The sequence below is a fragment of the Bidens hawaiensis genome, unplaced genomic scaffold (assembly GCF_021521415.1).
Source record: "Bidens hawaiensis isolate Kalapana, Puna unplaced genomic scaffold, B.hawaiensis_p1.1 tig00017405_1, whole genome shotgun sequence".
NCBI lineage: Eukaryota > Viridiplantae > Streptophyta > Magnoliopsida > Asterales > Asteraceae > Bidens > Bidens hawaiensis.
In genome coordinates, this window is record NW_027492634.1 from 226,000 (window position 1) to 239,083 (window position 13,084).

General features: G+C 36.7%; 2 protein-coding genes and 1 pseudogene across 2 annotated transcripts; 2 read left to right on the forward strand and 1 right to left on the reverse strand.

Moving 5' to 3' along the window:
* Nucleotides 1–783: 783 nt before the first annotated feature.
* Nucleotides 784–1,283, forward strand: LOC143553863 (pathogenesis-related protein 1A-like). The gene has a single exon (XM_077043763.1). It carries the CDS (start codon nt 797–799, stop codon nt 1,280–1,282), a length of 486 nt encoding a protein of 161 aa, XP_076899878.1. The 5' UTR covers nt 784–796; the 3' UTR covers nt 1,283.
* Nucleotides 1,284–2,307: 1,024 nt separating this feature from the next.
* On the forward strand, nt 2,308–3,347 carry LOC143553875 (uncharacterized; annotated as a pseudogene).
* A 995-nt stretch (nt 3,348–4,342) lies between these two features.
* Nucleotides 4,343–5,797, reverse strand: LOC143553864 (uncharacterized). Its single transcript, XM_077043764.1, has one exon. It carries the CDS (start codon nt 5,712–5,714, stop codon nt 4,539–4,541), a length of 1,176 nt encoding a protein of 391 aa, XP_076899879.1. The 5' UTR covers nt 5,715–5,797; the 3' UTR covers nt 4,343–4,538.
* Nucleotides 5,798–13,084: the final 7,287 nt, after the last annotated feature.

Below are 13,084 nucleotides of genomic sequence, written 5' to 3' on the forward strand. Positions count from 1 at the left end.
GACGAAACACGCCTGGTCCGTAATAACTTTTTAAACGTGGCAATCCTATAAACAAATTAACTTATGCTTTATTATTCTAGATAAGAAGTTTAAGCTAATCTATCTATATGTCATAGCCAAAGGCCACTATTAACGGTGACGTTATGTAGCTATTGACGTGGTAAATGAAGACATCATCAACATTCCATGTGTGTTACATCTTATTATTTTATTTTGAAGAATATATAACTTCACACGCAAAATGTCAAAAACCAGGCTCCTTTAGGAACTAGATGAGAACACCGTATCGCTCCCGAGCTTGATCTAGATGATGGAGATGGGTACGATAACTCAGGGGACGCGACTAACCCGAAATCCTTCTAGTACCATAACATACTTTCTTTTGTAAACCACCTCAAGAAACGACATGCATATGGAAAACAATACAATATACAAAAGAAATGTAATAGTAGTTTATATACACGTCATGTTATCACCTCTAACACGGTTTCAAAATAGTATATTGTTTTAGTAAAAGAAAAAAAAATATTAATAATAATAATGAGGAGTTGTTTACATGGGATTGGATGGTGTAAGCCCAAATGAGGTATGAATCGGTGTGTTTTAAGATTTGAAGCAAATGCCTTTATGCACAAATGGAAAGTTTTCTTGTTGATTTTGCTTTGGTTGATATGTTTTTATAATCTTTAAACTAATCATGTTGCCATTTGTATAATGCAAATCATCTATAAATAGCTAGCCTTAGTTCATGTCTACCCATCATCAAACGCCTACGGACAAGTTATCGACATACTAAATGGGGTCACTCAAACTCTCATTTGCTCTTATTTGTATCTTAACTACTATAGCCACCATCACCCATGCACAAAACTCCCAACAAGATTACTTAGATGCCCACAATGCGGCTCGTGCCCAAGTGGGCGTTGGTAACATGGTATGGAACACTACTGTGGCTGCCTATGCTCAAAACTATGCTAACCAGAGAATAGGAGACTGCAATTTGGTGCACTCTGGTGGACCTTATGGTGAGAACCTTGCCGAGGGTAGTGGTGCCTTCACCGATGTCAACGCTGTGAACTTGTGGGTAGATGAGAAACGTTATTATGATTATATTACTAATACATGTGCTAGGGGACAAGTTTGTGGACATTATACTCAAGTGGTGTGGCGTAATTCTGTTCAACTTGGTTGTGCAAGGGTTCAGTGCACTAATAATGGTTGGTGGTTTGTTATTTGCAGCTATTATCCTCCTGGAAACTACATTGGTCAAGCTCCATACTAGTGAATAGTGAACTATATGTTTCGCGTGTACGTTGTTGGTTAAAGTATATAAATAAATTATGAATGCGCATTAATATTGTGTGATAATTAATTAAGGAATGAAACATAGACGTGAAACATTAACTGGCTCCGTTCTAATTAATAGTATCATATAATTTTGGGTTTCATGCATCCCTTTTAAAACTAATCAAAAGGGTGGAAAGAATATTCAGTAACGCCCGCTATAAGTCTAGTTGCAAGACTGGTAGAACCCGAATCAAACCATATATATAGTGATACTAAAGATAATACCCAAAACTTATTGGTTGTATTTGCTGACTTGATTATCAAGTAAACATCGTATCAACAATTGAAGTATGCTAGTACACACGCAACACACATGAAATATATAAGAGTTGAGTATCTTAAATATAACTAAATCAAACAAATTACGTATTAAAACAAGTATTTGTTTTTCTTTTTCAAAAGACACCCCATTTGATATAGTTTCGTTAATTACGTTTTTTTTATTGCTTTTGGGATTGAAAAATTGATTTCATAAGTGTATGCGGGTTAGAATTGATGTTTTTTCACACGTATAAAAAATATGAACCCTATTTGGATTGACAATTCAATCCACCAACACGCAACTGTCAACCAGACACATTAACACCAGCCTTAGATATAATAGTTATTCAAAGATGTAATTTTGTACCTAGAAAACAAATCTTAAATTAAGATTGTTCTTCTTGTAAGTTCTAACCCCATTAGTCAACTTCACTTCGTGTGAGCTGGAATTAGATCCATCCCCACACACTCGGTTAATTCTGTGAAACAGAATCTGTGTATGGCTCATCCTACTGTTAAAAGCCCCTCAAATTTATTTATCATCTGCTGTTTTTGCTTTCCATAGTTAGAATTTGATTGTTTATTCTCGTTTATTTATCTTATGTGTGGTTCAGGAGCTGTTTGCATTTCGTTAACTTGTTGGTAGTTATATCACTATATGTTACGTCTCTCTAGGGAAGTTAAAATATTCATATCAATATGTATAGACATTCACACAAGTCGAAAGGAATCGAGATCAAACAAGCTGTGCAAGTTTGTTTATTGATTGTTGTTTGCTTTTGGTTGATCTTCCAACTCAAAAGGTCACATGACAAGAAGAAAGAGTTTGGTGCTAACGAAACCAAGATCTCGTTCAACACGTGTGCTGATGAAATTGTTAAACTTGGAAGGAAACATATTCAACCAAAGTTGGAACAAACAAATGAGACACATGAAGAAACACTAGAAGATGAAGAGAAGATTGAGCAGGAAAATGATGATGAAACTGAACAAGAAAAGTCAAACATGGAGATTGACCGTGAAGAAGTGCACATCATAGATGAAGATAAGGAGACAGGAGAGAAGAAAAGGAAGAGATGGATGGTCAAAGTCAAACCGAATACAGGGTTGACCATGATGAAGATGGATCAAAAGAACATACTAACGAGGCACGCGAAGAACATTATAAAGCAGAAGATGCTTCTAGTGCAGTTATTGCTCATGATGCTGAAAATGAGTTACATAATGGAACTTTAGATGACAACTCCGTTGAGAATGTGGGTTTAGTTGAAAACCGTGAAGCACCCGACAATGTGCTACCTTAATTCAAGAAAAAGTTTCTAAATCCATCAATGCCACATCATCAATAAATTTCCATGAGAATGGGCCTCAGTCAAATACCACACTAATGACTGAGATAGCACAAGGATCTTCATATTCAGATTTGCCAGAGATGTCGGAGTTAAATGAATCAATCGATGAAGAAAACAAATGGATCCTTTAAAAATTGCAAATTTGGAGGCTAAAAATGAAGATTTCAGCGCACATTTAGAGAAAAACTAGGTCTGGAATGATCTAGAAGTATTACCTATGATTAAAACACAGCATGGCAATTGTGAAGAAATAAATGCAGAATGAAACAAGCAGATAAAGATGTTTTCTGAAGATGGGTTTTGTATTGATTTTGATTTGTAGTTCTTGCTAGCTAACGTAGTAATAAGATATCAAAAATATTTCTGTGTATTTAGTAATTTTTATTGTAGACAATAGATAGAGTGACTGCAGCAGAAAAATAGAAATGCGAATGTGTGTTTTCTGGTGTACAACAGTTGAAGCAGTTTTACCAAACACCTGACATGACATGGTCAAGATTTAGCTAGAATTTGTTGTGTTCATCTCCTAAAAACAGAATAGTAGTATGTGTATCTTAGTGTGTTTCTAATGAACTTTCAATGTTATTAGTTAATGGAGTAATTGATGAAATGGGTTGAAAAGATGCGTGAATGGGAGTTTTTCATGAAAAGTGTTGTAGTTGGCCTATGTATATGATCTACGCCTAAAATTGAATAATGAGAGTGGTTTGTGCTCATGATATTGCTAGCTAGATTACTAATTTTAATCGTTTTGGGATTATGTTTAAGCATCATAAACTATAACGTATATTCTTGATCTGTAAGCATGCTAATATGTTAAACGTACACTTGGTAAAATGCATTAAATGGATAGCAAGAAAGATCAAGTCTCAAGATGGAAATCTGAACCAAACTTTTACTTGAGTCACACTGTTTTCTATTATATATGTACTAGTCGGGTACTATAAATATATCGTGATCATGCCTACCGTCTAACTTTTCAAATAAGAGCGATGTTTGTATAAACAGAACTTACTTTGAACTTTGTTGATCTTGAGAGTAAAGGATAAAAGAATTAGAGTGTCCCCAATGTGATCATTTTGGGGTCGTCTTTCTGTGACTAGGCCGTTCTTCACCATTGTGGAGTCTAGTGTGATGCTTTTGTGGCCGTTTTTTAGTGATTAGGCCATTGTTCACTATTGTAGAGTCCGGTTTTAGCTAAGTTCATACGAGCGAGTGTTAAAAGAACGGATCCAAGAAGGCGATTATTAAGTGATTTTCTAATTTATCAAGCGTGTATTTAGATTTTCGTATTGTAGATTCTCGACAAAGTGAAAAAGAGTGAATCTATCCCACAGTATTTTTTTCATTATTAAAAAGTACCACAACTGCTAGGAAATTTATTACAAACCATGTGAAAAATACGACCGGATCCGATATCGTAATAAACAACAACTGTACATGCATTAATCACCCAAAATCACATCTTAATCAAAACAACTCATCAAGCAATCTCACTGTACACTCTGCTCCTCTGTAAATCATAAAAAAATAATAAAGAAAAGATCCTCTACTAAAATTAACAATCAACTCCGGCGCCTACTCGCCGTCATGTCTCAGCTCCTTCCGTAGCTTCTTCGAAAACGACTGACACGCGTCCACACTCAAATCCACCGCAGCATCCTCCGTACACGTCACCTGCTGAACCCCAATCTCCACCTCCGCCTTACTCCCCGCCACCTTTAATGACATCACAAACCCCTCGTACATTACATGCGCCCATGACCCTGACCATATATCCGACCCAGAACCCGACCCGGAATCAAAACTAACCGTCGGTGTCGTCATCGGTGACCCACCGTTACCGATGTCTATAGTAAACTTCCCACCATGTTTAGAACTGATGGTGGAATTACATAAAGTGATCGGGTCAAGTCTCGAGGTTGCAGCATCGGGTAACAGCTCAAAATGGTACCCGATGCTTTGCCGGGCCCGGCTGGAGGACTCTCTCCACGCCTCCAGCCGGCCCCATGGCTTCCATGTGTTGTAACCCGGTCGCATGATAAGCCATGCGCCCGGGTTCGACTTACTGACGCCGTTTGTACCGTTGGATGGCACAAACGGCGTCACCATGGAAGCCATGGCGACCGGTGAGCCGGAAAGGTCATGGATCGTAACCGACCATCCTTTCCGCTCCTTCCGGTCGTCATTACCACCTCTAAAACCGAACTTGCAAGTGAAAACCGCCTGACGGATGTTTCCATTCACTTGAAAAACTTGCGGGCTGCACTCGGGTTCACCGTCAAACTCGAAAACAAATCTCGGGTCGGGTTCGACCCAAACATTTAAATGCAACTGAACCGGTTTCTTGGAGCTCCGGTCGTTCACCATAACCCACCCGTTCTGAACCACCACCAATCCACGGTTACCAGCATCATCAATCGAATCCAAACCAACTGACACAACTCCAAGAAGTTTACCAGATCCAAACCCACAAACCGGGTTACCTTTCCGACCCGAGAAGACTTCGATCTTCAACCCGTTTGACTTTTCAATCAGTTTATCGAACTCTGATTTCTTGAAGTTGAAGCAGGCTTGAACCTGATCGGTTACTTGATTCACATCACCATCTACACAGTACGAAACATCAGCGATCTGGGTTGGTAAGTTCTTGAGTTTAATCTTGCAGTAACAGTTTGTCAACGGAGGGTTACTACCGGAAGACTTCAAAGCTAAGTTTCCGACTACAAGTCTTACGAAAGGACATGGATCCATGACACCTTTCGTTATATTATTTCCTCCACGATTAGTGGGTTGTGTTTTGTTTCCGAGAATTTGAGGAATGGAGAAAGCTAGGAAGGTGGTTTTTTATATATACAGTTTATTATGATAATATATTATATAAATATATAATAATAGAATAGATACAGGGTGAGAGAGAGAAAAAAACAGCTGGAAATAGCGGGGAAGAATAATGGAATGCATGGACATGCGTGCAAGAATAGGCTGAGTGCACGTATGCAAACAGAGATGCCAGCGATGTGATGGAATCTATTTAATTCATATCTCCTCCAACTTGAATAAGTTACTATCAAGCCAACTATTCAATGTTTTTAATTTCGATTTATAGTTAATAAATCAAATCTAATATTTAAGATTCAGGAGAAGTTGATAAAATAATAAGTAATTAATAAGTAATGTTGTTTAATATAACGTTCTTGTATATGTTACCTCATCATTGACTTTTTTTTATTAGGTGTCAAAACTACACTTGATTAGAGTATGATCCAAATTATGGGCATATTTGTCAAATGTTTTATTTATAAGAGTTCTTGATGAAGTGTTATCGAGATTGTTTTTAAAGGTGATTGTTCTAGTTCATAGAAGCATATAAGCAATTAGGCATTAGCTATAACCTTATTGGTTTGGTGAGTTGTTGATTTATTATATACTTAGACTATCACACTATCTAAAATTTTATCTGAAATATAATTGATATCTAAATGGAGGAGACTTTCAACACGGGCTGATGAAGAATGGAAGTCGATGGTTGAGAGAGGAGAGAGGGTGAGTGATGTTAATGCGATGGTATCTAATGTACAGATCATTTAACCAATGAAGATGCTCTAATTATATGTATACCGTTGATGGATTACATAGATACTATCATTCCTTGTGTTCATATGCTTGTTTCCTTTATGTCATGTACGTCTAAGCAATGATTCACAATAAATAATATAGGGCCTCTACATTTCTTATTTGGTTACATATGTCTTCTACTTAAGACTAACTGTTCCACTCTTAATGCAAATATGTCACTGATAAGGTTCATTATAATCATTCAATTACTCAAAGAACATGACACCTAATATATATGTGTTGTAACCTAGGTAGTCAAAGACGCTTAACATATTCAAGGAGTAAAGGGTGAACCTTGGGCCTAGTCGCCTAGACATAGAACAATTATAAAGCATGGGGTGTTAAGTAATGCGTAAAGGGTGAGCCTTAGGGCTAGACAAGTTTAATATATTTTAACTTCGTTTCTGGACCATTTCGAATATATATGACCACTTTTAGTCGTTGAAGCCTAAATTTTTATAATTTGAAGTTTGAACGGGGTGTTAGTACGAGATTCATTTCATATAATAAATAATCTTGATCAGGAGTCATGGCAATTTAATTTATATATAGTTGAAGAAGAATGGCCACTTTTTTTTCTAAACATGTAACAAACCTTTAATGTTGTTTAAAGTAAAGAGAAAACCACAAAAGTTACATTTTTCTTGATGTTTTATATAATTATAGTCGTGTCATAAAACATTTATGCATATAGTGATAAGATACACGAATTCATAATAACATATACATTCTCTCTTTATGTGACTCATATCTCATTAGTATACATGTTGTGCCATGTGTGATTTACATTTTGTTTTTGTATACTATACACTAATCAACATTTGTGAGTCACCTTCACTCGCATACTATCAGGTGTTACGTGATATAATGAAGATAATCCATAACACCTAAATTTTAAAACATAATACGCAATATATAACATATTTATTCAACAAAAAAATTACAAAACTTAAATGACGACAATATCTTTCAACTACCTTGAGATAAGTAAACTATATTACCTAATAATCGATAATACGATATTGGGAGATAGGTGAACTACCATGAACTACAATATTACATAGCATATTCTTTTCATCTTATGTTAGCTTTGGTGTAATACATTTACATGTTTATACATGTTTAACTACGTTTCTAAGTAGACACAAACAACATTTTACATTTAAACCATGTTATTAGCAACCAAATGTTGTCGTCTTATGTTATGTTGTAGAGTATAGAAATTGTTCTGAACCTATTAATTAGCGCTTGATTTAAACAAAACAATAAGACCTTCATATGATGTGTACGTGATAGAAAACCTGAAGTAAGTGTTTGGCAATGTATAAACAGCTGATTGTCTTCGATATTTCCCTCAACATGTTCCTTTATTGAAAAAGTGTATTCAAACCATCACTGTAAGATACTTATATTGCATATGGTTGATGTAATTCGCTAAATTTATAAGGATAAAGCAATGTTGGTCTAATGGAAATTAAAGTATTTACCATTTTGTGCTATTTAAATATCAAATCAGTAAAGAACATTACTTATATGAAAGTATTTTTAAAACGAAGATTGTTTCACCATTGAATACTTCACTTGTGAGCAATAACAGTCAAATAAAATAAAAAGAAAATGTATATTTAATTAAGGAAATAAGAAGAGAAAAGGGTGATTGGGTGGTAGGGAGTTGGGTAAGCAAGCAATGGTGATTACCATGAGTTCGTTGTTCCAGCTCCATGTCTTCTCTTCTCACCACCACAAGTACCTGTACCATCCCCACTTTATTTTCTCTCCTTCCTTTTTTATTAAATGTTTTATTTTTATTCTAATAAAGAAACGTATAATTGGTCAACGAGAAGTAATTGACCGATATACGATATATACTCTTACTTTGCCATCAAACTCAAAGTGTGTCCTTTTTTTTTAATTCTGCAAGTGATACTCTCAAAATTTTCGCTTTCAGAATTCGAATCTATGACCGTCATCTATGATCATCTCATGAAGAAAACTTTTAAGGAAAACCTCCATTATCACCCCTACCACAGTGGTGATAGCCTTTTATCAGTTTCCGTAAATGAGTCATGAATATTGTAGTTTCCTGTTTTCTTATTCATGGTTTCACACACATGTATTAACAAACACAACTAACTTTAATGAATTAACTGATTAAAAATTTAATTTTAGTAATTTGATAAGTGGAAAAGTGAAAGTTACATAAATCACTAAATTTAGTGACATGATTGATAAAAAATAGTTTTTAAAGTATAGGTTACTTAGGCGGTGTTTGATTAGCTTTTAGATTTGTTTATTTGATTTTTCGAAAAGCAAAAACAACTTTTAAAAACTGAGCTTTACCAAACACATGTCATATATTCAATTTTGCCCATCTAGCAACAATTTATTCACATTATATGATTGTAAATGCCGTCTACGTGACTAGCAGTCATGTATTACCTTTACTTGTGTATATTGTGAATTTTAATGAAAGTTATTGACGTACGATTAAAGATTAAAGTTTTGTTATAGAAAGCTCACTGATATGATATTGGCATGTAAACGACTGAAGGTGATTCCAAAGGTTATCAAATCACCTGATCGATCACTATTAATAGTTAGTTTATGATGTCTGGACCAACTAGTCATGCGAGTCATGAACTCATGATATGTATGATTTTCTAACTTAGCACTGATTAAGTAATAAATATACGTTAATATTAGATGATAAGAGTTACAATTTGAACTATAAATCTTATGAAGCATAGTACTTTGACCGGGTTATATTATTGAAGGTCTAAACGGAAAAAAAAAACATGAAGAAACTAGCAAATGGGGCGTTGGTCAACTCCGTCGTTGCTTGGCGGTGAACATTTGGACTTGGTTGTCATTATGATTAGTAGCATCTAGCGGCAAAGACGTTTTGTCTACTAGCTAGGGTGTTGGTCAACTTCGAACTCGGAAGACTTTAAAATTTAAAGAGTTTTCAACAATTTGAAACACCATCAGGATAACTCTTTGGCATTTTTTTAGAAAGGAGAAATAGCTAAGAAACATCTAAAACTAGATTATTGTTACCTGATTGTCATTTTTTGGATTGTAGCATCCGAAATTGTTGTGATCTTTGTATAAAACATTAGTAGTTGTGCACTATAAAAACATTGAGTATAAACAATCCCAATAGAAAATATTTAGAAAGTGATGTAAGTTACATGCAGGGCCGGTCCCTGGGCCAGCAAAAACAAGTTAGGGCTTTAGGCACATATTTAATTAAAGCTTTCAAGTCTAGAAAAAACATATATATACATATATTATAATGGGTAAAGTAAATTCAAAGTAATGTATAATGTATTTGTGTGAATGTAGGCTTGGTTGTTACTAAAGTATTGGTCATAAGTTCAAAACTTGTAATAAACAAGTTCTTTTCTTAACAATTATCATAAAAAATCCACAAAATCTTATTTCAATTTAGGCCTTCACAATTGTTGAGCCGGTCCTAGTTACAGGACTTATCTAGTTCTGGTATCTGGGAATGCCTATTGTAATATAATGATTAAAGCATTATAAATATGAAATATGCAAAAGGGTGTAGTGTTCCAAGACTTAGGTTCTATTAAACAAGCCCTATATATGTTCCTTGTAAGTTAAGGCATTAAAGCCCAACAAAAGTTCTAACACTTGGTTGCTTAAAATGGAAGGTTTTTACGTTAAACTTTACTGTCACATGGAATCCGCATGCTTATACAAGTAATAAAAGGTTAACTAAGTAGGAAAAGTGGAAAACATGAGTTTGTTTTGAAACCATACTGGGCTGTATCTTGGCCCAGTAGGTCTATTTTTCATATTTGGGCTAAGTTTTATTTAAGAAAACATGTTGGTCAGTTTGGTTATTAATGAAAACTTAATAAAGGCTTCTTGCCTTCTTGGGCCAAATGGGTTGCAAACGAGGCTACAAGACATCTAATATATAGCTTAGCCTGGTCACTATGGTCAGGGGCTTCGAAGCCCCTCCCCAGTGCCACGTCAGCGCCACGTGTGCATTGGGGGCTTCAAAGTCCTTCTCCAAAGATGCCCCTTAAAGGTGACGTGGCTTCGAAGCCCCTTAATTTTTTTTTAATTTAATAAAACTAACAAAGTTAATATAAAACAAACTAAATAATAAAAATCAAACTTAATTAAACTAAAATACATAAAAAAAACATACAAATAGAAAACAAATTACAACTAATTTTCGGCGTCCGAGTCCTCGTTTGCATATTTTGCCATTATCCTCTCTTTCTTTTTCTCCAAAAACGCCCGTGTGGCCGAATCTAGATGCGAGAGATCCTTTGCGAGGAGCTTGAAGTCCTTCTCTCGTTGTCGTTCCGATTTAGCCTTCTTTCTTTCTTCATGCATGGCTTTGTATTCCGCATGCATCGCTTTTCTTTCTTCGTGTATTATCTTGAGTTCCTCTTTCGAGTGTTTTTTTTCCTCGCGAAACTCTTTAAGTGCAAGCTCCAAGTTGTCAAACCGCGCGTTCACGTCGGAACTCATCGAGGATGTCGGAACTCATCAAATTGAAAATCGGGATCAATCTCGTTCAAGTTAAATTGAGAACGAGCATCCGACGCGGCTTGAGACGGCGATTGATCGGCCGAAGTAGACGTTGTTTTTGACCGTTTAGACGGTCGCGGTGAAGATGTCGGGATCAGATGCCACTTTGGCGAGCTCGTGCATTTCATCCAAATATCAAACATCCTCATGCTGAATTCGCTACCATGAAGGCGATTGTATTGTTTCAAAATATCCTTAAGAAGGTCGGCGTCGTTCGTGCCGCTTCCTTTGTTGTTCTTAAGGCGAGTGTGAATTGTGGAGAAGTGGTTCATTTTTAAAACCATTGCCTTCCATTTGTTGGAGACGGAATCATCCCCGCGGTAGCGACCTCGACCCATTATCTCAAAAAATTTACCACGTTTTTCTCTCCAAAAATCGCGGTGCGTTTACCGTCACCTAACACCGAGTCTTCGGATGAGTCAATCTACGCTTGCGCCAACGCCGCTTCCTCATCGTCTTCCCACTTCTTCCTGTCGTACAATTCGGTTGGTGTTTCATCGGCAACGACCTTCTTTTTATGGCTTCGCTTGCGACGAACTTGGGTTTCGTCGACTTGGGTTTCGGGAATTTGGGTTTCCACAACTTGGGTTTCGGGTGTTTGGGTTTGGGGTGTTTGGGTTTGGGGTGGCGGAGGCATAAACGGCATTGGCATTCGATAAAACATATCGTTTGGAGGCATTGCGGGTACATTCTGGTTGGCAAAGTAAGGGTTGGTAGGGTCATTGTTTGCGAGTAAACTAGCCCACCACCTTTGAGACGGATCCCACGGGTTTGGGTTGGTGTTCGGGTTTTGGTTAGGGTTTGAGCTCGAGCTCATGTTCTGGTTTGGGTTCGGGTTTGAGCTCGAGCCGGTGAAATTTGAGAAATGATTCATGGTAAAGAGTTGAGAGGTTTTTGTTTTGAAACTTGATAGTACTTGGTATTTGTTTGTATATAGAATGATAAAATGAGTTAGTATTTATAAATAAAATAATTAGTTTTTTGTTTTTTTTTAAACTAGCCGTTCAAATGAACGTTGGTGGGGGGGACCCACCAAAACCCACCAAGCGCGCCGGCCGTTTGAACGCCCGAATCAACGGCGCCCCTGGTCCAACGGAGCCCCACTATGGTGTTCAGCGCCCATCGCCCCTTGCCACCTCAGCCCACCCCGCCCCATAGCGTATAGTCTTACCATATTCTATTTCCTTTAAGCGCATGTCTTAGACCGGATAGTTATTGTGGCGGGCCTTAAGAGGACATGGAGGGGTCACGATCCTCCCATTTTCTCTCATTTTCCTTAAAATTAGGGGTCGGTGTTTACCTTTTCTTGGATGAAAAGCCCATCAAAATTTTCTTGACATCCTCCTTTTTGAACTTGATTTGACTAATTGACTAACAAATATTGAAAAACCGAGGAATACACCATATGGGGCAGCTTGGGATTTTCACTTCTCCAATGATGTCATGGATGCCGCTCCGTGCACTCATTACCTTTACTTGTGGTCAGTGTTGCAAAAATCCCGACTATGCACATATTAATTCCCGATTAATCGCTAGTTCCCACTTCACTGATTAATTTTGGGCTAGTCAGCCAATTAATCGGTCAACGGTCAAATCCGGCCAAAATCAGCGGTTTCCGGCGAGATTACGACCAATATCAGCGATTTTCAGGCTAAATTATGTTTGTGTGTATATAAAACTAAAAAATATACATTAAGGTCCGATCGAATTAATCTTAACTAATCCCTAGTCCATCTTACCGCCCGACTAGTGATTTTACGATGCTGCTTGTGGTTCGATAACAAGGAATATTCCCGCCTTAATAATAAAAATTCTTCTTCCACGTTGTAAAACCCTAAATAAAAATATTCTTTTGTTCCTTTAAATACAAACCCTGCCGGCGGAGTAACCTATAATAATAATATTACCTATCCATAAACTAACTAACCCTTTTC